Genomic DNA, 23,426 nt, shown 5'->3' on the forward strand with positions numbered 1-23,426 from the left:
TCTTGCTTGCTCACTTCCACAATCAAAATAGACCAAGAAATAAAAGCCACAACACACCAAGGAGCAAAATCCAGACAGAGTTGGCGCACCCAAGCCCTGGTTCAGATGGTGCGCAAATAGCTTGTTCACAATTTTTTTCGGTCGGATTCTTAAAGCCCTTGCAAGACACTAATGACACATTGGCAGACGGCTCCACCACCCACATCGGATGCTGGAACAAATTGCCGTCACATCATCAGACGCTCTCGGCGGGACGGAGAAGAACAAGGGGGGGGTTTGGCAAGGCGCGTACTTACAGTTAAGTAGCTCCGGGAGTGGATGGATTCTCCATACTGCGGCAGCTGCAAGTCCAGGAAGGTGGGCGGGAAAGGCATCTCCACTTGGACACGAGAGATTCGGAAGGGGGGGGGGGGGGGGGGGGGGGGGGGGGGGATGCGCTCATTCTTAAAAGGTCTTTGTAAATTGGATGCTGTAAAGCTCGGGAAAAGGAACAGATGAGAACCATACAGGAAATCTATAGGGGGAGGAAAAAAAATAACTGTAAACATAAAAAAATAAGTGCAACAGCCAATGGTTCCAAATAATTTACTAGACATTTCAATTTAAAAAAATAATCAAAATAAAATAAGCAACAACAACAAAAGAAGTTAGCTTTTTTGAAGTTTTATCATAGCAAGACCCTGAAACGGCTCATTTCACTTTTCACAGGAGATCAGGTTGTGTCGTCAAAATAATCAAAAAATAGATTTGCCCGTCAGTTTCCATTTGGCGCACACGAAAATCAACGCCGGGACTCGCACAAAACGACGATTGTGAGAGCCGCCCGATGGCGTGACCAAAAAGAAGCAGCAGACAGGAGGAGGCAGACGCGTTTCGGGATTGATTGGATTTAATGATTAGGACTCGGACGGACAGACGGGACAATGCGTCCCCTCTCTACAAGCCGTCATCGTGGCATTCCTGAAGCAGAGCACCGTCCACACAACAAGACGCCACATTCACAAAAACAAACAAAAAAACGACAAACAAAATACACCAGACCAAAAAGAATCCCTTTTTGTTCATTTGGATGCATACTAGCGCTCTTTCGGCCCTATCCTACTCGTGCGCTGAATTGTCTGAGCACCACAACACGCCAGTGCGCCTCGGTCGGTCCTTCTTCAATTGTTTTAATGGTCAATAATTATATTAATGCGTCCAATCTTCCTACTAGTGAGGACAAAGAGTAAAGGGACAATTCAGTGCATTAGTAGGACATCAAATAAGAGTCCAACGGCTCGCCAAAACTAGGTCAAGTCCAACATTCCTTCTGTAGGACTTTTGAGTACAAAAAACAGACAAAGAAAAAAAAAACGTTTGAAAAAAAAAAAAAAGATGGGCAAGATAGGAAGTGAGGCGATAAGGAAGATGGATGTTCCACTAGTTGGTTGGGAGGGGTGGAGAGGGCAGGAGAGAGGAGGGGAGGGGGTGGGGGGTCTGGGGGTGGGGGGGCGGGAGTCCGAACGTTCCGCCTCAGTCGCATCCCCTGTGGCGTTTGGCAGCGCTCGGAATGGAATTCATCCGTGCATGTTTATTTGGACGTGACCCCCCCCAACCCACAGTTCCCTTCTGATGTCGGCATGTGATGACTGAATTGCGAGGGGTGGGTGGGTGGTTGAGTGGGTTGGTTGACACACACGCACACACACGCACACGCACATGCACAGGCGAGTACAGCGGAACGCACCAATCAGGTTTCGCAGTCTCTGATTTGCGGTGCTTGAAAGCGTAGTCCGGAATAATCCATACGCTCAGAGTCCTCGGGGGTGGGGGGGGGGAGTTCAGGGGTTAGATGCTGGGCCGTTGGCGGGTGGTGTCGTACGAGCGCACCACCTGCGATTGGGACACCACGCCGTGCTCCTCCTGGGAGAAGGCGTAGCCATCTGTGGATGGATAATTGGTGGTGGTGGTGGTGATAGGGGTGGGAGGGGGGTCATGCGGTATGGCGTGCCGGTGGAGCAGACGTTAGCGGAGCCATTTTGCTGATGGTTAGTCACCGGCACAAGTCGTACTCACGCGTGACGGGCTGCTGCAGCGAGTTGGAGCGTCCGATGCTGGAAGGCGTCTTCCTAAAGACTCTTGTCAGCAGATGGGCACGTTCGTTTAGACTGCGGGCAGGCGGGCAGAGAGACGGCAGACGTTTCATGGTGAGGTTTAAAAAAAAAAAAAAAAAAAAAAGTGGGGGGGGAGGCACACACTTAAGCGCTAACTATTGACTCTACTGGGTCAACATTGATTCTGTTTACTGTTGCGGGTCGAAGAGCTTGGCGCACAACGCGGCCGTTCAACAAGAGCATCCTTGAGGACCTCAACTGAAAAAAAATGACAGTTGACGTGCGTGCGTGCGTGCGTGTTTTTTTTTTTTGCTGTTGTTGTTCAAATATATACCGACCGCTTAAGTTGCACTAAAGTTCAGTTAAAGAAGTTAAACTCGTTTTTTGACGGCAAATAAAAACGAGTCCGCTTTTCGCTCTTATCGGCGATAAACGTGCAGAACTAGCTAACATCGGAAGTTGCCTCTGACGAGGTGAGTTTTGCCAAACAGGACGTCCACAGTGGACTGGACCTTGGGCAACCCCCCCCCCCCCCCCACAAGAGAAGAAGACTGGAGCCTCTGTGTGAAGACCACACGCCGTCACGGCTGCTCTCCTCTCCCGCCGAACAAAAATAACGAAGCTCCTCGTCATCGCATCGCCGCAACATTTGCTAAAGTCGCAAAGCTGTCTTTTTGCAAAAGGGAGTTTTCCCGAGAGAACGGGACGAGCGAGTCGGCCGCCAAAACAAACGCCATCCGTTCAATAGAAAGCATAAAGGTTGCGCACCATTTCAACTCCTTCTACCTTTGCGCTGCTTTTCCCATCCTCCAAACACAGATGTGCTCCCCCCCCCCCTCACCGGACGCTATACTGTAACTCGCCTCATTCCAGATGATGAGTGGCAAGCTTCCTCACCCCGTGTGGACTTGATGAAAGCAAGCCGCGCGGAGGCCGGGGTTCGTGCCTATGTGCGTGCATTGCCTACGCTCGCTCTTATAGAAAAGCGGCTTGTGTGCGTATAAAGGAGCATTTGAAGGGAAGGCCGCTAATTGACGTCTAAGTGCAGCAGCAATCGGCCCGGTTGACTTGTTAACGACACACTTTGGAGGCCAAATGCAAGAAACTACTGCTTACTTTCTACCACTTCTACACACACACACACACACAACAAGTGTATCTCAATACAACACACCAAGTCCGTGCAGCAGGTCAAATTGGTCCACCTACAAAGCGTTACAATTTTGGGTTTTTTGAAAAATGAGAGGGAAAATAGAAATGATCAGCATGCAAAAACAAGGGCGGGTCGGTAAAGGTCAGAGGTCACACAGCGGGACAGTTGCCACGCGGGAGCGACGACTACCTCCGTTTCGCCTCTAGGGGACCTCGGCCTGGCCTTTGGTTCTGATAATGACGATTATAGTTATCATGAACTGAACTTTACGCCTATCCTAACATTAAAAGTAAATATATAAAATCATTTGTCGCTGACATAGAAAATATGGAAAATCGACGGGGCCGATGTGGTCAAATACGGCAGTGATGTCGTACCTGCGTCCGCTGGCGTCCCTGAGCACGGCGGCGCCCGGGTCCACGGCGCGAGCCTCCAGCTCCTGCACTTCCTCCAGCAGCGACTTCCTCACCGACCGACGCGTCCTGTCGACGAGCGTGGGGATTGGCTCAAATCAAATATCAGTGTGTGCGCGTGTGCGTGTGCGCGTGTGTACTTACGCCGCCCAAACGAAGTCCTTGAGCAAACAGACGGCGGGCACCAGGAGCAGACCTAACCAGAAGTACCAGCACTGCATCACGTTGCCAGCCTGCCAGCACAACAAGCAAAGCATATATTGTGCTCAAAATGGCTGCTCCCGAGCATAATGGCCGACTTTCTGTTCAATTTCAGGCGCGTTATGACAGATGTGTCCGCCCAATTTTATGCTGATCTATGCAACTGGTGTCAGAGGTTCATTTTCTTCCCAACTTTCCAGTGGCCCTTGTGTATCCTTTTTCATGACTAATCAATCAAACGGTCATCCCACTTTGGACGCCGTGCTCTGCTTAAAAAAATAAAAAAATTGGCCGCGTGTCTGTCTAGCATATCCGTTTGTGATTAGGGCTCGTTCGTTTGGAGCCATTCCCGAGTCGGTCAAAGTACGAGCGCTGGAAGCAGCTGTGGCCTCCGAGCAACTATAAAGTCCACGCAGATAATTTGGTTCCTCTCTGGGGAAGGACGGGATGCGGAAGATGCGGAAAACTATGAGGAAATATCTCTGGCAACAGTTGGAAGCAGAAATCAGAGCAAAAAGTCATCCAACAAGGCTTTTGAGTTATTAGTCACAGTTGGGACACAAATAAAGTTCCGACTTGGAAAGACGCAGTCGTGAGCCGCACAAGTCAACATTTCTTCTTTTAGCCATGCCACTGATGTAAATGACATTCAAAAAAAAAAAGGGTCAAAGACTGGTTGTCGCCGCAGTCGCGGGGGTCTCGGCCGCCCCTTCCGCAGTCAGCCGGAGCAGCTGCTGGGATATTTGAGCGCATTCCGGATCCCTGACACAAATTGAATTAATGGGCGCCCAGCCCCGACAGTCCCTTCCGCCCCCCCCCCCTTATAATCCCCCCAACGACTTTCTCAAATCACCCCGCTGTCTCTCTTCAGCAGCAGGAGCCACAGCAGCCCGGCCTCTTAAGTCAACACCTCCGCAGTAAAAAAGGTAGCGGGGGGCTCGGGTGACGGCAGGTGCGGGACGCCAGACTGCCCCCCCCCCCCACTACGCCCTTCCCCACCCGACACGGAACACCCAGGAAGAGATTCTTGACGAGGAACTTCAACCCTTTTTGTGCTGCACTTATCGGTAGCGTTTATGATTCATTCGTTGCTTTACCTGGCCAAGCATGTCGGGGGCCATGGGGAAGGTGGGCCAGATGGACGAGTAGACTCCAAAGAAGACCAGCCACAGGAGCATGCTCCCCCACACGGCCAGGTGGGAGAACTGCGCACAAAAAGATGACCAGGTCAAATAGCGCAAACAGTCCACGTCTCAATTTAGACAACCGGTGGTGTCGTAAAAGCCTCCAAAAATGTCCCTCTGTGTGTCGTGTTGCCGTTTCCACGCTCAGCTGTCGGCCGGCGTGCCTGCCGAGCTTCCGTGTCGACGGCGTTAGCCATGCTAGCGTGTGGGCGCACGGCTGTTAACAGCGCGTCAAATGTGTCAAACATCCGATCTGTTCCACATGTCTTGCCATGCAGGAGGTGGCGTTATATTCCATTACCACAGTGCGGGTCGGTCGGTCGGTCGGTCGGTCGGTCAGGTGGTTTGTGCGTATGCGTGTGTGGAGGCTCTTACCCGGGTCCAAGCGGTGGTCTCCATTCCGGCTTTGAGACACACTGTGACCACGACGTACTGCAGACACAACAATCCACAAAAGCTCTTTAGATGGCTGCCTCGGTACACGCATAAAAAATACCTCAAAGGTTCTCCCGGGATGCTAGGGAGGAACATTTCGATGGTGTGCGTCAGACGGAGACGGGAAGAGACCCTCCTCCGCCCCCCCCTCCCTCGCAAATATCATGCAAAAAAAAGGACAACTCACCGTGTAGACCATGTTGCCAACAAAAAGGTAGTCATTGCCCTGACCGGTTTTGAAGGGCGAGTCTGTGCAGACAAAAAAAGTTAACAATCATTTTAAAAAAAGAAACCTCATCATTTCAGAAAAAGTGTTATCCTCACCGTGCTCCAGCATCTTGAGAGGAAACCAAAAGAGAATAATCGAGTGAATCAGTGCGTTGATACAGTGACCCCAGAACACCTGAAGACACACACACACACACACACACACACGATATTGAGCACATGTAGGACAAACTCCAGACGGCCAAAGAAAGACTCCCTTATCCCAATCTCCCGAGGGACGCCATGGAAATGACCCAAGCCCGCCTCTTTCTGACACTTGTTTACTCGCCGCCCGTCGCGCCAAACAAATAGCGAGACGGCCAAAAAAGAGCGCACCTTGGTGTTGAAGCCCTCGGCATTCTGGGTGATCCGGTAGAGTTGAGGGAAGCGCAGCATGTTCTGCTGGCTGCACGGCCGGTCGAAGATGCCCAGAGTGAACGGCGGCAGGGCCGTGAATATCTGGCAAACAAAAGCGCTGGGGTTGGCGAGGACGGGGAGCCCACCAGCCCAGCGGTCCACGCCCGAGCTTCCTCACCACATTGTAGAGGCCGATGCACCAGCGCTCGAAGAGGATCTGGCCCGAGAAGCCGTTGACGAAGGCGAACCACAGCTGAGGACAGTGGGGGGGGAGAAACGGTCAGGAGAACCTTGCTTGACGTTATTTACTTCCGGCTTTTGTCCCACTGCTGTCAGTTTTGAATGGCGCCATGTTTGTTGTTGCCCCCCAACCTCGCTTGGTGTAAAGTGGAACAGCACCTGCTGGCATCTTTAATGTCAGACAGCTGTCAGCAGAGACAGGCAAGGGCAGCTGACTTCACACGCATATTACCGTAGGCAGAAAAAAATAGCACGATCATTGACCAAAATAGAAAAACAGGAACAAATATGGGGAGGAAAATACAATTACTACATTAGGGAGAATGAGACGTATTTTTTCATTTTTTACAAAATCGGAACTACAAACATCAAGTATTGGCGCATTTCTCTGTAGTCATGTTTGCGTTCTACAATGGCATTTGTCCCAAAAAAGCCCACTTTCTGTCAGCGTGCGCACACACACACACACACACACACACACAATGCTGATTGTCGGAGCCTCAGCGGCGCCTATCTAAACATTGGACACAAAGCAGACGCCACAAGGGCACCTCGTCCATCACTGTCCGACGTGTCGGGTAACAGCTGCAAAAGGTCTGTGTGAATGCAACTGTCGGTCTGTCAGTCTGTCTGTCGGTCTGTCTGTCGGTCTGCGTACCTCGATGATGTAAAGCACCACGTTCTTGTAAAAGCAGTAGAGGATGCACTTGGTCACACGGTTGTAGCTCCACGCGCCGTGCACCAGCAGCAGCTTCTCCAGGTAGGAGAACTGCCAATCACACACACAATCATATAGATTTGCCTTCATATTTAGTTATACATTATTGATCCTCTGTCAAGACCGACTCATATTAGTGCCGTATTGAAGAGGTGAGGCTAGTCGCACACCAGGAAAAAGAAAAAAAAAAAAATCTATATACCGTATTTTCCGGACTATAAGTCGCTCCGGAGTATAAGTCGCACCAGCCATAAAATGCCCCAAAAAGTGAAAAAGCCATATATAAGTCGCTCCGGAGTATAAGTCGCATTTTGGGGGGCAATTTATAGGACAAAATCCCACACCAAAAACAGTCATGAAATAGCAACAACAGGCTAAACAATAGCAACAACAGGCTAAACGATAGGTATGCTAATGTGACAAATACAAACAAAGAGCTGAGAACGGGCCTGACGTAACATATAGAGTGATTAAGCACAACTATTACATGAATAACATGTTTATAAAACCATCGGTGTCACTCCAATTCATTAAATAGCAACAACAGGCTAAACAATAGGCATGCTAACGTGACGAACACAAACAAAGAGCTGAGAACGGGCCAAATAATAATAAATAATAATAATAAATATAAGAGGAGCAAAAATAGAGCAAGTGTACATGCAGCAGACAGTGGACTTGGATATGGTGCTTTAAAGTGTTAATTGCTTTATTTGATGTTTTCTCTATTTTTTATGTTTTGAATATGTTCAAGATAAAGATATAAAAGCATGTGAAGTGATCAACTATACTAAAATTAACATGGGAAGTGGTCAACTATACTTGTAAGTAAGTGATGTCTTAATGATCAAGTAAAAATTTGTGAAAAAAAAACATATATAAGTCGCTCCTGAGTATAAGTCGCCCCCCCACCCAAACTATGAAAAAAAGCGCGACTTATAGTCCGGAAATTACGGTATGCGCTTAGTGAACCAATATGAAGGGGAAAGTGCAGACTCGTGTCGCCGCGATGGGCGGGCAGATAACGCCACGAGCCCTTGGGGGGCTGCCAGATAAACAACAGTGTCAAATGACAGTGCGCGTGTGTCCGTGTGTGCGTGTCACACTGACAAGATAAACTCCGCGATTAAGGCTTGAAATTCCTTTTGCCTTTCAATGTATCTGCTTTGGGGGATTTTTCCAATCTCACCTGCGCGATGGAGTAGTCGGAGGAGTTGGTGGCCTGCATGCCCTCGTTGCCGCTGATGCCCACGCCCACGTGCGCCGTCTGGATCATGCCCACGTCATTAGCGCCGTCGCCGATGGCCAGCGTGATGGCCTTCACGTGCTTCTTCACCATGTCCACGATTTCAGACTTTTGCAGGGGCGACACTCTGCCACACACATAGACGCACGCGTTGAAAAACAACAGCAATCGTGTGTGTGTGTGTGTGTGTGTGTGTGTGTGTCTTTCAGGTGGTCCTCCAGCCTCTTGACCTGTCCGCATCACCGATCTCGTGTCAGTTCTGTCCGTCCGCAGACAATAGCAAGGCTCCATTTGGGGATACTTCCCTTGAGGGCTACTCTGAGAGCAGTGAGGTCACAGGCGGAGTCGCTAAAACTAAAAATCCCACCGTGATTTCACCGATGTTTAATGTCGATATTAAGGTCGAGATCGATGCTAGCAGTCGCTAATTGCGTTAGCACAATGACGTGGGTGGAAAGCAGCCAATTCTGAAAGGAGAGATGAAGGACAGACAATAACGAGCCGGCGGTTTGTTTGCAGGGCCTCGGAGAGTAAAAGTCCGGATACAGCCTGGAAATGCAATGAGTCAATTACTCACCCCCCCCCCACACATAAAAGACAAGTAGTGGAAACTCTTTTGTTAAGCATTACAACTGCTTGTGAGTGGAAAAAAAAAAAAAAAAAAACGGAACGGGAAGTAAACACTGGAATGAAAGCAACGCGGCAGACACGACCCACCGGCAGCAGATGACGGCCTTGCACGATAGGGCCAGGTCCAGGAAGGCCTGGCGCAGCTCGAAGGACAAAGCGTACTTGAGGGTCTGGCCGTCGATGATCAGCGCTAGCTCGTTCTCCTTTCGCAGGGAGTCGCCCAGGGATGAGCAGTGCTCGGTTAGCGTGGAGCGGGTGGCCTGCAAAAACAAAACAAAACAAATTCTGTCAGGAGAAGTGTGACAACCCGTAATCTCCTGTTAATCCCTTCATTATGTTTGTGTTTTGCCTTCATTTGGGGGGGGGGGGGCGAGTAAAGGTGAATACAAACAGGAATTCTGGTATACAAAGAAAAACATACAGCCCCGGGCTGAAAAAACACGAGCGGGAATATTTAGGAGGAGGAGGGACGCGTGTTTGGGAAGACCAAGAAAGAAAGGCCGCATTGTTCGCGTAATTGTCTTGTGTGGGCTTGCGTGTATTTGGCGCTGTCTGAAAAAGCAATCCACATTTAAATTCAAGTTTGGGTATAATAAGCGCATTTGTAGGTCAAGTGTTGCTTTTTGTGGCGCTTCCTCTGAAAGGCATTTTCAGCAAGCAGCATGGCCTACTACTAGGAGCCGCTTTAATAGTCCCATAACTCCAATAAAGAGCCCATTAGTGCTTGTTTTGCACTCTCGTTAAAATCTTAAATGGCAAAAGTAGCTGAAAATTCTCACGTCTTCTGGCCGTGGTTTTCATGTGCTACGTTCGGACATCCTGTGTAAAAGACACTTGAACGGCATGCGGGTAATGAATTTGCCAGACGTAGACTCAATCTTAGGAACTTCATTGCCCTTACAATAAAAAATCTGTATTATTCGGAGAAAAAAAATCCTTTCATTGATCCAAGACTCAAGGTGGCACCAAAACAAACAAACAAACAAACAAACAAACGGCCAAAAATGCCTGAGCCGCGCTTTCTTGCACAGATCAAAGACGAGACAAAATGCTAAGTAGCTTTCTCACGCTAAATGGCCGCTTATTTTTGGAGGCTGAGGGAAAACGCTGCCATGCTCATTTGATTGCAACTTTTTTTTTTTTTTAATCCTCCAAACCAAATATTTACTTATCGCATGCATCTGAGCTCGAAGAGGCTGGAAAAACACACGCGCACACACACACACGCACTCACACTGCACTAAATTTTATCTGGATTATATTTGGAAGCCCAGACACGGAGGCGGGTTTGGTACAATTTGGAAGCCAACCAACTTTCTGTGGAAAGAAAATGCCCCGAGAGTCGCACTAACAACATCACGTGAGATTTCAGCAAATCCCGTGAGATTTCAACTTTCCGTCTCTCGGGGGTTCCAAACACGACTCGTGTGTTTTGATACTGTTATTGCGGATGCCACCGATGACGAATGCCCAGGAAATACAGGCGGCCATATTTGTATATATAATACGCAATGTATATGTATACAGTGCTAAGTGTGTGTAAAGATGATTAATGGCCAGTTGTGCGGGATTGTGGGAAAGTTGTAGGCGTGTGCGCTCATGCTCAGGAAGCGGGTCGCTGATACCAGCACCGATATCAATAACATGATATCATAATTCCCTACGTTAAATTGATACAAACTTAAAGGGAAATGGAACGGAAGCTTTGAGGACGCATGAGGTGTGATTGATGATAAGCAAGTTCTGGTTCAAGTCACACTTTGAAAGCTGTGAAAGGTTATTTTAAGTGACAGCAAGTGTCGCCAACACTTAGACACACTCACATAGACAACTTTGTCATGCAGGAATAACCCGAGGCATCTTTTTTGGAAGTCAGCGTTGACTCCACTTTGCAAATACGGTTATCCAAAGTCTATTAAGGATAATCCACTCATGCGACTAATTCCATTGGCTAAATATGTCAAAGAGTCAGACGTGGGTTTTTTTTTTTCTTCCTTCGCCAAGTGAGTCAAATAAAGACAACAAAACTTTCATTCATGGAGGAAGCACTTCACATGCTACATTAGGTGTCCAGTATGCAGCAGAAAACATAAAAGGCCGGCAATGTTTTTCAACCAGAAGGTTCCAAAGGCATTGAGTCACCATTTTTGGGATTTTTTTTTATTAGCTAAATATTAGGTTGTCAGGCAAGACGACGTTGGCAGAGCGGCCGGCAATTCGTCATTTGTCTAACAACCGTGATGAAGTGAGAAAGTTGTGAATGTAAATAGAAAATGTACACTTGAGCACATTTGGACAATAAACGAGGCCTATTTGGCTTTCACAATCTCCATGTGGCCTCAAAGTGTGTGTGCGTGCGTGCGTGCGTGCGTGCGTGCGTGCGTGCGTGCGTGCGTGCGTGCGTGCGTGTGTGCGAGACAGACACACGACAGGACAGGACAGGACAGGACAGGACATGACGGGACCATATCAACTAGAGAAGGCGCTGATATTGCCACTATCAATATTCAGTTAGTATCAACATTCCAGTATCATTGGGCCAAAGCCGGCGAGGATCGTGTGTGTGCAAAAGCGCCACAAAGACAGACAAAGCTGTCTCCAGAAACGCCGCAGGGGACACCGGAGACTTTAATTACCTGCGAGCGCACAAAGAGCGCCCGCCCGCCCGCCCGCCCACCGCCCACCCAAGTGGGACCACGCTCTGGTTCCCACGGCAACCGTACACGAAGGAGAGCTAGGGCGCTACTCACATCCAGGGAGTCCTCATTGACGATGATGAGGGACATGCCGTGCGTCACCAGGCGGCACGAGTAGCCGATGTTGATGGCCGTCTCCTGCTTGTCCCCGGTCAGGACCCAGATCTTGATGTCGGCCCGCATCAGCGTGGCGATGGTTTCGGGGACGCCGGCCTGGAGGCGGTCCTCGATGGCGGTGGCGCCCAGCAGCAGCAGATTCTGTTGGGTCGGTCGGTCGGGTGACAAACAACATTAGGAGAGATTCTTTTTTATCGTTTGCTTCATGCTTGATTTATTTAGGTATTGGAGATAGGTCCACGTAAGCGATACCCACCTTCAAATGAAAGTCGGCTTTGCTTATCTCTATTGATATGGCTATAGGTCTCCTTGTGCTTTTTAGTATGGAAAGTGTTGTAATTGCTAACTGCGGCCCGCTGCAACTCCTTCTATCCGTCCAGTAGGAATGTCCAAGTGCAAATTGTGCGGGACGGCTTGTGCGTGCATGCGTGTGTGAGGGCTCTCATCACGCCAAGAACATCATTCACTTCCAATTATGACGACGAGGGCCGTTGCGGCTCTTTTGGACGCCCCGTGACTTGAATGGCAAAAATCTCTCAGCCGGCGCGGCGCGGCACGGCACGGCACGGCGCTCCCCCCCCCCCTCCCCTCCCCTCCCGCCCCGCCCCTTGACTTCAATTTGCTCAGCAATTAAACGCACATGTATGCTTATTAGACACACTCAGACGCGCACACAAACATTTCCCCGCACGGTAACACTGCCGTGTTGTTGACTGCACTTTTATGGGGGGCTCTTGGCAGGCCGGCATGCGGGCTAATTAGCCTTGTGGTCTTCAAGTCTGAGCGCTCCTTCTCCTCCTGCTTCCTCTTTTTACCACCCAGCCTCCTTTTCGCACCTCCAAATCCTCCCTCCACCTCTGGCGCTTAAAGGCAGAGCATGCAACTAAGCCGACTGGACGTTACAAGTACGGCAACCGCGCCACCTGCTGGTAGTCGGGAATATCACACGGAGGTGATTTTTGACCTTTTCCAGTAGTTCATAGCACTCCTCCAGTTTTTGCGCCCGGTCTTTGAGTACAGTGCTGACGTCGTTGTATTTTTTCAGCCACTCCTGGTAGGCGTCCTCCCGCAGGTCCACGTAGGCGAAACACAAAGTTCTCAGGCCTGCGTGGACGGCAAGAGCTTGAGTAAGGCAGCGGAAAAAAGATAGATATCTACACTATATATATCTCCTTCCTAGCTGTGCTGGCATCGCTTACCTTCCGTGGCAAACTGCTCCAAGTGAGCGATGGTCAAGTCTTTGTACTGAGAGTCCTCGGTCAAACGTTCAAAGATGACATTATCCTGAAACACATGAGTGAACTTTGAGCGGTATCACGGTAGCAGTTGGGAGCACAACTGGAGCTGAACATACCGCTCCTTTGCAATAGAGCCTCAGCCGCCCGTTTGGGGTCCTCACCACCGCCGACATGCGCTTGCGGTTACTGAAAACAACACGTTGAATTTTCACAACAACCCTTCTTGGGAATTCTAGAACACAAGCGATACCTGGAAAACTCCAACACGTTCAGCAACTGGTAGCTCATCTCCTTGCCTCTCTGGAACAAAACAACACCACGTCGAGCCCTCTGCGGATCCCGACGGGATCGCTTCCGAGTTGGAGACTTACGGCTTCGATGATGACCGAATCGGGCGTCCGGCCCGTGAAGACGAAGCCCAGACCCTTGGCCCCCTTGACTAGAGCGCCCTCATCTGGCGAGGAGGCCTGGTAGATGATCTGGTTGTCGTTGCGCTCGGGCACCACCGTGTGGCACACGGCCATCATGGTCAAGAACTCGCAGATCTGAGGGGACGTCGGCTGCAAAATATTGATGACATTGTTGTATTCAATTTCATTTGGAAAAATATCAGCTTGACACTTACGTGGCCTTTCTCTATGTTCTGGATGAGAGCCGGGTCGTCGAACTCGGTGGAGTTGTTACTGCTGGATGGCAGATTGCTGTCGAGAACAAAAGCAAACAAATCAATCGGGAGGCTTCGGGGGTCACCCGTTAAAAAAATAAATAAATACAAATCAAGCACGCCTGACGGGAGGAATTTCTGACAGACGGACCGGAAGGGCGGCGGTGACGGCGGCGGCTCGACTCACCTGAAGTCCTCCATGGAACGATCGCAGTCGAGATCGGGGAAGTGGCTGCGGTAATGAATGAGGTTGCGGAAGGGGAAATCAAATGGATGAGTTGATTAGTTTGTTCTCATCTAGCATGCCGGAGTTAAATGAAACGAGTCAGTTGTTTTCACGAAGAGAGAGTTGCAAATTAGTAAACGATTAGAAGGATCGGGAGGTAGAAAAAGTCAAGCGAGAAATAAGATGGCTCACCCGTAAGTGATTCCCGCTATGGTGCACTTTTTAAAGTGCATGACGTTGCAGGTGAGCGTTCCTGTTTTGTCCGAAAACAAATACTTCACCTGGGAAAAAAAGAATTCGAATAAAACGGGTGAATGATAAACAAAACGTTTAACACCAAGCACGAGAGAACCTGGCCCAGCTCCTCGTTCAGGTTGGACGTTCGAGCCATGGCTGGCGTGTCCGTCTCGGCGTAGTACATCTCCACATCCTTAAAAGAAAAAAAAGTTGGGTTAGCCTAATCGCTAAACAGATAAGCTTTGGATATGCGTACCCAGTTGATGAAGAGGGCCTGCGTGAACTTGACCACCTCCAGAGTGACCAGCAGGCTGATGGGGATCAGGTTGTTGTACAGGATGATGAAGGTCAGCAGGTTGTACGCAAAGTTGGTGGAGATGTCACCTGGAATCCACAACAACCAAACATTTTTATGGATGAAAGAACGCGGGTCAAAATGTGGGCCTCACCTTGCCGGGACAGATACCAGCAAGCTTCCTCGGTGTACTGCCTGTTCCAAATGGCGGCGCCCACCGAGCTGACCAAGGCCATGACCAGCAGGATGCCAAACAGCACCAGGATCTGCATGTTGGTCACCCGCTCCACGTTGGAGCGCTTCAGGGGCGCCTTGGTGGAGTTCTTCTCGCCGGGGGGGGGGGGGGGGGGGGGGGGGTGAAACGTTTGAGTGGCGATCCCCGCGCAAAAAAACACGCCATCTTTTCTTACCTGCATGAGTTTGGAGTCGTGGCCGGTGTAGACGACGATTCCCACCACCCACTGGGTGTTCCGGATCTGGGCGCCACGTAGTAGGACCTGGTCTGGGCCCAGAGGAGCAGCTCTGAGGATAAAAAAATAAAAATAAAAAGAGACGTTATGCAGTGTGTGCGTGCGTGCGTGCGTGCCTGCCTGCGTCAACGCCTGTGTCGTACTTTTGATTTTCCAGCCGCAGGGTTCCGGTGAAGTCGTACAAATGTCTGTTGGGACCTTCGCACTCCAAAACGCCAGATAACGACAACAGGTCCTCGAGTGTCTGGAAGCCCGCTGTGAGCGGGAGACCCTGCCAGCGCGTCCACACCACCCCGTTTTCAAAGAAATCAACACACGCGTCAAGCGCAATGCCAGGACGTACCTGTCGGATCTTCAGGTTGGTTTCCCCATCCAGGTTGGAGGTCTCCGTGTAGCACATGGCCTGAGGTTCACTGTGGAGCAACAAATGAAGTCGTGAAAACAAAATGACACACTTGGACAGCAAAGGTGCATTCGCTGGCAGCCACGCTCTGACCTGGATGACACAATAACCATGTCGGCCGGAAGATGCTGGCCGTTGGTCACCTTCACGATGTCTCCGACCGCAACCTGACGGTCGCCACGGCAACGGCATGGCAAAAGCCAGGTGGGGAGGGAGGGAGGGAGGGATGGAGGGAGGGGCGGCAAAACAAGAAGAAATTAGTGAGCAGCCATCAGCGATGACATCAAGTGACAGCCGGCACGGCGGGACGTTGCTTAATCCGGCTTTCCAAATCATATTGTCCAAATCAGGACGCTTTGGCTCCAAAAATATACGGTTGCAAGTTTGCACCATCCGTCTCTTAAAATCTTACAACAGCGCAATACCAAACCCATTTGGCATCGTTTGTTGGCTGGATTTCTTCTCCCCCTTCCTTACCTGCTTCCAGATGATGGTCTGCCATGCTCCGTTACGCAACACTGCCAGACAGGAAGGACAGGAAGACAGGCAGCTGTCAGTCAGCCTATAGAGAAGAGCTCTCATGCACTATTCATAGCAAAGCGTCTGATGAGCCACGCACAACAGCCCAGACCAAACAAAATGGCAGACACGCAGAGTAGAAGCGAATTCCTTAGCGCATACCGGTGGTCTTCTTCTTGTTGACCGTGTTGTCCGCTTTATGTCGTTTCTGGGCGGAGACAAAAGTTGACACGCTTTTTAAACGCCGCCGCCGCCTTGGTCGCCGGCGGCGGCGGCGGCGAGGTACTCACGTAGTCCTCGATGATCTCCTTGATGCCAGCCACGGTGAGGATGAAGATGAGCGGCACCAGCGTGGTGTAGCGGCCGGTCGGGGAGACGTCGGGGATTTGCTGCCGGAGGGCAAAGGTTTAGGGAGGCTCGGACAATCAAAATCTTAACCACTTGCTTACCTGCATGAGTGTGATGAAGAGGAAGAAGGCGTTGGCGGCCCTGCGGATCTGCTCGTACATGAAGCGGGGAAGAAAGGAGAGGACGCCATACTTGGTGGTACTGACGAGGAGAAAGCAGGAAAGACAAAATGGCCCTTTGAAACCTCGGAGACCTCACGCCTATAAAGACATGACCACTCCTGCAAACTAAATTTGGAGCCACGTTGTGATTGATGGCAACTTTATATCGATCACGTAGCAGTATTGAGCGGCTCCTAAAAGGCCTTCAAAAAGGAACGTGTCGATCCAGAACCTGATTGGCGCAAAATGTACTGCCGTGACTCCAAGGTTGCGATCGGCGTGCATTTCCTGCAAGCAGGAGGCCCGATCGGTGCCAGCCGGCCAGCCTAATGGCATTACGGTCCTGGAAATGCAGCGGAGGTCTTCCTGAAACCCTTCGATAGCCGTATTGATTGCAGCTTTTATCTGGATCCTCTCAGCAGCTCCATATTTCACCCTTCTCTCTCTTCATGCAACCTGTGCATTAGCGCTGCTTTCCTGCACTTAGCGTCCACTATACAAACCTGTGTTCTTTATTTTTTTTAATCCTATAGCTTTAGCGAGAAGGGCTGGATTGTTTTTTCCAAAAACAGAAGACACCGACGGGGGGAGAGCTCCACACCCGCTGTGTGCAGCTGCTTACGCTAGGCCAAGAAGAAATGGAGATGGAGAAATACACAAAGTGGAAAAAACTATTTGCGTGCACGTATTGATGGAGTGAATTTTCAACTGTGGTCCACTTTGGGCCTCTCACCTTTGGAACTACGGCAAATAATCACATAATGGATGAGCTATTAAAGCGCCTGCCTTCCTTCCTTCCTTCCTTCCTTCCTTATTTGCTTCCACAAGTGTCTTTCTCTTGAAGACCATAACATACTTTTCAGCAGAAAATGGTATTAGAAAATGTACAGGAGTTAGAAAAAGTCAACAAACACCTGTTCAAAGGTCAGCCCAGAACGTGAGCGAGAACTTTTAAAAGCCAATCGGAATAAAAAACCTTATCAGGAGGAAGTAAGAAGTTCAAAAGTGAGAGAATGTGTTTGCACAAGTGTGCACACCCTCACATTCAAACGGCGTGTTGACTACGGTGGCCTACCTGACGTGGTTGTCGCAGAACTTGGTGGTCTGGGGCCGGTTGAGCAGCACGGCGCGCGCCGTGGCGTCTACGGGCTCCGCCTGCGACGTGGTGCCGGACATCTCATCATCTGCCTTGTGGTAGCCGGCCGACGAGCAAGCGGGTCCTGCGCCGTTGGATTGATGAGACAGAGGCGAGGCTGGGTGAGTAAGGGGTGGGGGTAAGGGAAGGGGGGGGTGAAGAGTTGGAGATAGACAGACAGACAGACAGACAAAAGAGGGTGGGTGGATGGCAGGTGACACACACACACACGCACACACACTCAAAAGACATTTACTGTAGGCTGAGCGTGTGTGTTGCCTTTTAGTGCACCCGTGGGACTCCCATCCCGCTCTTACTCCCCCCCCCCCCCCCCCCCCGTGCTAATAATGGATGTGCTGAGGGGTGCACAATAGGCAACAAACACACTGGGCCCACCTCCAGCAAGCAGCACATGGAGAACCCTGACAAGAGGATGCAACAGTCCGCTCCGCCCACCCCACCCCACCCCACCGCACACCGTTGACTCAGCTGCGGACCTGGACGGACAAACGGAAGGACCCAAGCGACGGCTCCAAGTCCGGATGTCAAGATGTGGGCCGGCTCGGCGGCTGCCCCATTAGGAAGCTCCCTGCTACTACTACAATCGGAGGCGTCTCCTCCCTCCGGCGTGATGGCGAGTGGCGCGTCGTCGCCGCCAACAACGACGGGAAGAAGCCATATGGAGTGGAAAGCCTCCGCGAGTGGGAGGAGGGAGAGGTGGGGGGGTAAACTCGGGGCTCCGCTTTCTTAAAGGGACAGTAGCGTCCAAACGGCGACCGGATTCAGGAGTTTTACTGTGCTGATTCCAAACCTTGGTCGAAGGGGTTACGATAGTTTGGGATTTTTCAATGTTTTTTTTTTTCTTTCATTTTGACATTTGTTTTTCAAATCCTTTCATTTCAATTGTTTTTTTTTTAGAACAATTTGACTTGTTTCTTTTTTTTTTAATAGTATTAGATTTTGCATTTTTTTCATTACGTGAAGAATATTTCAAGAGCAAAAAGTCATTTTTGTATCTCAAAGTCTGATATTGTTATTATGAGACAGATTATTTCATGACGTGCGTTTGATTTTAAAAATGCATCTTCAGTCACAATTGCTATTGAAAGTCAATTTTTCCACAATCACTGAAACCTAATCCTCATGGGAGTCGGTGTGATTGTCTGCACTTTTTCTTTGCAAGTGAAAACAACAGGCGGGCCGGCCGGCCGGCCTAGTGCTTCAATAATTTAAAAGGCAATAAAGCCCGTCGGAGTCTGGTGGATTGAGTATCCCGCAGCACTTTTGCCATTCTACACCGAGCGGTCAGATCTCCGCACGGGTCAAAGTCCTTTAACGGCCAAATGATAACAAATGTCTTATCGGGAGATCTGCGAGCGGGCTATTACCTGCGGGCTAGTAAGTCACAATGGCAATCGCTCCACAGAGCAGATCAAGATGAGTCAACACTTGACCCCTAATGCACATGCCGCTGTCTACAAGTGACTTTTGTTACGCCTGCACCATTCCTGATCAATAGTGATATATTCTCCGGAGCCTCCTGAGCAGATCAACGCTCGGGTTACTCAGCACCTCTTGATGGGCGTCTTCAGCCGCGCAATAAAACAAAGCGGAGCGTGTGCGGCGAGTCCGGGAGGGCGGTGACGCGTTTGCGCTAACCTTTAACCCGACACTCGACAAGATATTGCGGCCTGATAGCTGTTAGTCTGTAAGTCCAATTGAACCATTTTGCTAATCGCTAAGACTCACTGGACGCCACATCAATTGCAAATTCACAATCATGTGGCACAAGGCAACGAGGCATTTGAGAAAATATTTTTGTCGCATTCAATTCAAATGTTTGAAAAACTACATCTATTTTTGGGGAATATATTTATTTATATATTATTGTGAGGAAACATATTTGTCAATATCAAAACACACAGACCTTTTTACCAAGCAGATGCTCTCTTAAATAAGGCATCACGGCTAATGGCAAGCCAGAGCAGGTTGCCTTGCTGCCTGGCTGCCTGGCTGCCGGCCTTGCTGGCTGGCTGGCTGGCTGGCTGGCTGGCTGGCTGCCTGCCTGCCAGCCAGCCTGCCTGCCAAGCACCACAACTGTCCATTACACAACAAAGCAATTTGAAAAGTCGATCCATGAGCAATGATATACAGTGCCGGGACTTTTAACTTGAAGTACTGTTAGCCTAATAGCATAATTGCTCCAGTCACGCTTAAGCTACTGAGCAGAACAATTTTATATATCGCTCCATTAATTGCATAATCAAATAGTTGTCGATTCATTTTTGCAACTCTCAGACAAATCACATCTTGTCATCTATGTATCTAAACAGCTTTTTTTTTTTTTTTTTACTTAGCACAAAATAGGTCAAGGGAACTGAAACAAGAAAAGCATTACCAACAGAACGCCGCCTGCCCGTTTGGCCGTTAAGCCCCATGGCGACCCTCGGCGGGGAGCCCCCTACTCCCCTTTCTTCTCTACTTGCAGGTTCTGCCCGACCGACCCAGACGCCCGCTTCGCTGCGGGCTCCATTTCCTGCATTGTCACGAATCAGCAAGGAGCAAAAAAGCTTCTTACGGGCCCAAGCATACAGTACGCTAATCCTCGCTATGTCTGCTCTGCAACTTTACCTGCCGGCTAAGCCAAGACACGCTGGTAATCCTCCACGTGAGAGTCACGTAACAACAAAGGTTCCTGATGCTATTCATGTCAAGTGCATTCATTCTGCAAGTAGGCCAAAAAACATTCATCCAATGACTCAAAACAATTCAAATAGAAAAATGCAAAGCAATCAGTCTCACACGCCAATCTGTGCAAATGACAAACATATTGGAGCAAGGTCCAAAACGTTGGAACAACACATGAATCAAGTCATTTGTTTTTTAAATGGCGTAATGTAATTTCACCATATTTGTACACGCATCTTTGCTCTCTTTTATTCGCATGTAAATAGATAGATAAATCATGCAAGGTCACGACATGCACGCGTACATTCTGCCGTTTGCAAAACATGTCCATCCATGACATGCATGTGTTGCACAGCATGCATGGGCTTTCCAGTGAATCGGCCATTCAACACTCCAGACCCCGAGCAGCTACACTTTTCACCTGGCGCTCACCTTTGACGCTTAACAGAACACTTCAGGCGGCAGGTTGCAGCTCTCGAGGGCCGGGTGGGGTAGGGGTTCGAGGGGGCATCTACTCCCGGCGCGCATGCACCTTGGCGGACGCCATCCAGTCCCGCATCACTCACTTTTGTCAAACCTGTCTGGGGGGCGGGCACCCGCCTTCCGGCTGGGGTCCTGGGGCTCAGAAGGGGTCTGCCTAATGGCAGTCAACACTAACTGCTCTGTGGGCCACGGGCGGGCGGGCAGGCAGGCGGAAAAGGCCGGGAGAAAACAACACACAACAAGACAACAGGTAAATGGGTCAAAGGGCTGAACAATTCATCCAATTCAAATCGACATGACAATGAAGGAAAAAGTAGCTTCTAAGGCGCAAAGCCTCCGACTCTTTCAAATGAATTCATATTTTAGCATATCCCATGGGACCAAAACATTTACGTATTTAAAATCTAACAGGGATTATTGTAATAGACAATTATTTATTGCTTGTTAAAAAATATATGGGAAGAGGACCTTAAAAAAAGACCAAATTAAATCTTGGGGTAACATTATTTTTCAAAATCGTTCAGCCCTAAAGAAACACACACAAAGAGCACACATTGGTACATGTGTGAGGAAAATGAATGGCGTTGAGGATGGCGGTCAGTCATTTACCACACAAGAGCGCCCCCTGTTGTCCAGCACCACGAAATACCCCAAGGGCCCACACACCCTTCCATTATCTACGCAGCACACACACGGTGACAGTTGGCCGTGCCGCACGGCCAAACACTCACACGACCCCAACCGCTAATAATAACAGCCTCCAAGCTAACAAATAAATGCCACATCTCAATCAAGCTCCGAATTCGAGCAAAGCCTCAAAAGCTCGCATACTGGAGAGACACACACAATTTCATTCCATGACTAATGATTTATCTGTTAATAATTTGCCCTGCTTTCTATTTGTGGAAGCGGCATGCGCAAGCACGCACGAACGCACGCACGCGCGCACGCACGCACGCACACACACAGGCACACACACAGGCAGACAAGAGCATAGCAGCAGCTATGTGCGAGTGACTTTTAAACTCACGTTCTACTCTCTTCGAGGGCATTTAAACTCACGTTCTACTCTCTTCGAGGGCAATCCACTGCAGTCTGTGCAGTACGTGCATGTCTCCATAGCGTTTTTGTGCTATCAAGCTATTTTGCAATTTTATAGTGTTATTGTAGCATTATTGCTGTCGCATTGCTTTATTTATTTGTGGCCGAATAGGATTATAAGCTTATGGAATGTAGTTCATCATTGCATTGCAGTCTCTCGACGCCGTATGGCGGGTCCGTCGTAAAGCGAGGACCGCCGTTCGTTCCTCTTACCAGGTCGGGCGCTCTTCAGACGGTCACGTGACCGTTAAATCGGCTTGCTAATAGGCTCGTCCTCCAGCTGGTGCACAAATCTTTGGCTCCAAACGAACACAGGACAGGAGCGCGCGAGCGCGCGCGCTTCCATCACTCGGCATGTCAAAACGACGCCGAGTAAGAAAGCTCACCTGCATAACGGACGCAAATACGACAGCGACATCACGACCCTCGTCTTTGAAGGGCGAGCGGGCGGGCGGTTAGACGAGGCGACGTTTGCGTTGTTCTCACGTCCATGGTCACCTTCCATACATACGCACATCGTATCGAGCCACCATTGGCGTCAGTGCGCAATTCATTATTGCAACGCTAATAAAAGGCTACACAAGCCGCTCGCTAGTGTACTGTTCGTTCGTTCGTTCGTTCTTTCTAGCTTACCTCCCTCGCTGTGGATCTTCTTGGCCCCCCGGTTGAAATACATCGTGCCAGTGGACGTGCTGGTGGTAGTGGAAGGAGCAACGTGGACATGCTCGCTTACGGCTCGCCCGCAGCGGAGCCGAGGCGAAGGCGAGTAGTAGTTACGGGCCGCGGCCGCTGTTGCCGCTGACGACCGGGTACCATGTTCGCTCTGACCGCTTCACTAGTGGATTAACAAGGTGGAAACAAGTGATAGGATAGCTAGTTCCGTCGGGTTGCTCGCATGTCAAAATAAGACGCAATGAGCGTACGAATAAGCTAAGATTGCTCCGTCTAACTATTTTCTGCATCTTATTCACAGTTTCACTAAAGCTTAAAACTGTTGGGACATGAAAGACACAAAAGAAATACGCACCCATACTTTTACTTTGAAGACGCCCTAGTCGTGCTAATAGCTTAGCTACTTCCGCAAGTTAGTTGTACATTTCGAAATAAAAGGTTACAGTCGCACAATTAATCTTATATAGTCCCCCTCACACTCTGTCATGTGTCGAATTTCGCAGTCCATGTTTGTAAAACCTGGACTCAAACAATAGTTGGAAACTTACGGGTAGAATCGAAAGATATAGCCATCAAAGTTTTTATTTCGGTGGGTAAAATGACAATCGCTTCTTTTCCGTCGCACGGTACGACACTGCAACTACACGAATGGAGCATCATAACGGTAATGAGTTCGCTGGTTCCGCTGCAGTTAGAGATAAAACGCTATACATTCATCTAACGATAATATGCTGAAGCTAACCCTCATTTTTTATCATTTCCTTCTAGTTTAACAAGTGTAATACAGGAAGCTTCGCATAGTGGTTATGAATTAAAGGGCAGGATCGAAAGAAATGCAATGAGGTTTTATGTTGAAAGAAATATAATGACGTCTACTCATATCCCATCAAACTTTACGCTATTTTGGCGTCCATCCACGCGAATGCGCCTCTGCGTAACGTCGCGTACATGTCAATACTCATTCAGGAAAACGTGGAAATAAATAAAGGCTTTTGAAGTTTGTAAATCGCTGACACAAGCATAGCGAGCACACAAA

General features: G+C 49.5%; 1 protein-coding gene across 12 annotated transcripts; it reads right to left on the bottom strand.

Moving 5' to 3' along the window:
* Positions 1–871: 871 nt before the first annotated feature.
* atp8a2 (ATPase phospholipid transporting 8A2) lies at positions 872–22,764 on the bottom strand. 12 transcript variants are annotated; one of them, XR_007487560.1, is made up of 38 exons: positions 22,746–22,764; positions 22,352–22,553; positions 20,701–20,796; positions 17,387–17,564; positions 16,252–16,351; positions 16,093–16,191; positions 15,965–16,010; positions 15,761–15,801; positions 15,377–15,450; positions 15,224–15,293; positions 15,024–15,151; positions 14,821–14,932; positions 14,565–14,733; positions 14,372–14,499; positions 14,231–14,308; positions 14,071–14,159; positions 13,840–13,884; positions 13,614–13,689; positions 13,360–13,548; positions 13,239–13,288; positions 13,105–13,174; positions 12,950–13,034; positions 12,715–12,854; positions 11,688–11,891; positions 9,025–9,197; positions 8,251–8,434; positions 7,002–7,112; positions 6,282–6,356; positions 6,083–6,205; positions 5,804–5,882; positions 5,667–5,728; positions 5,420–5,476; positions 4,958–5,065; positions 3,804–3,892; positions 3,624–3,728; positions 3,268–3,298; positions 2,056–2,147; positions 872–1,922 (listed from the first exon to the last, which is right to left on the bottom strand). XR_007487560.1 is itself a non-coding variant. In XM_049749752.1 (37 exons), the coding sequence occupies exons 2-37, from the start codon at positions 22,392–22,394 to the stop codon at positions 1,828–1,830; spliced, it is 3,663 nt and encodes a 1,220-aa protein (XP_049605709.1). In that variant the 5' UTR covers positions 22,395–22,553; positions 22,746–22,764; the 3' UTR covers positions 872–1,827. The 12 variants fall into 12 exon arrangements, 11 of the variants coding, with proteins under 11 accessions (XP_049605709.1, XP_049605714.1, XP_049605712.1 ...); XM_049749752.1 differs by lacking the exon at positions 3,268–3,298; XM_049749757.1 differs by lacking the exons at positions 3,268–3,298; positions 20,701–20,796 and having other exon boundaries at positions 17,387–17,531.
* Between the last annotated feature and the right edge of the window lie 662 nt (positions 22,765–23,426).

The sequence above is a fragment of the Syngnathus scovelli genome, chromosome 18 (assembly GCF_024217435.2).
Source record: "Syngnathus scovelli strain Florida chromosome 18, RoL_Ssco_1.2, whole genome shotgun sequence".
NCBI classification, from domain to species: Eukaryota; Metazoa; Chordata; class Actinopteri; order Syngnathiformes; family Syngnathidae; genus Syngnathus; species Syngnathus scovelli.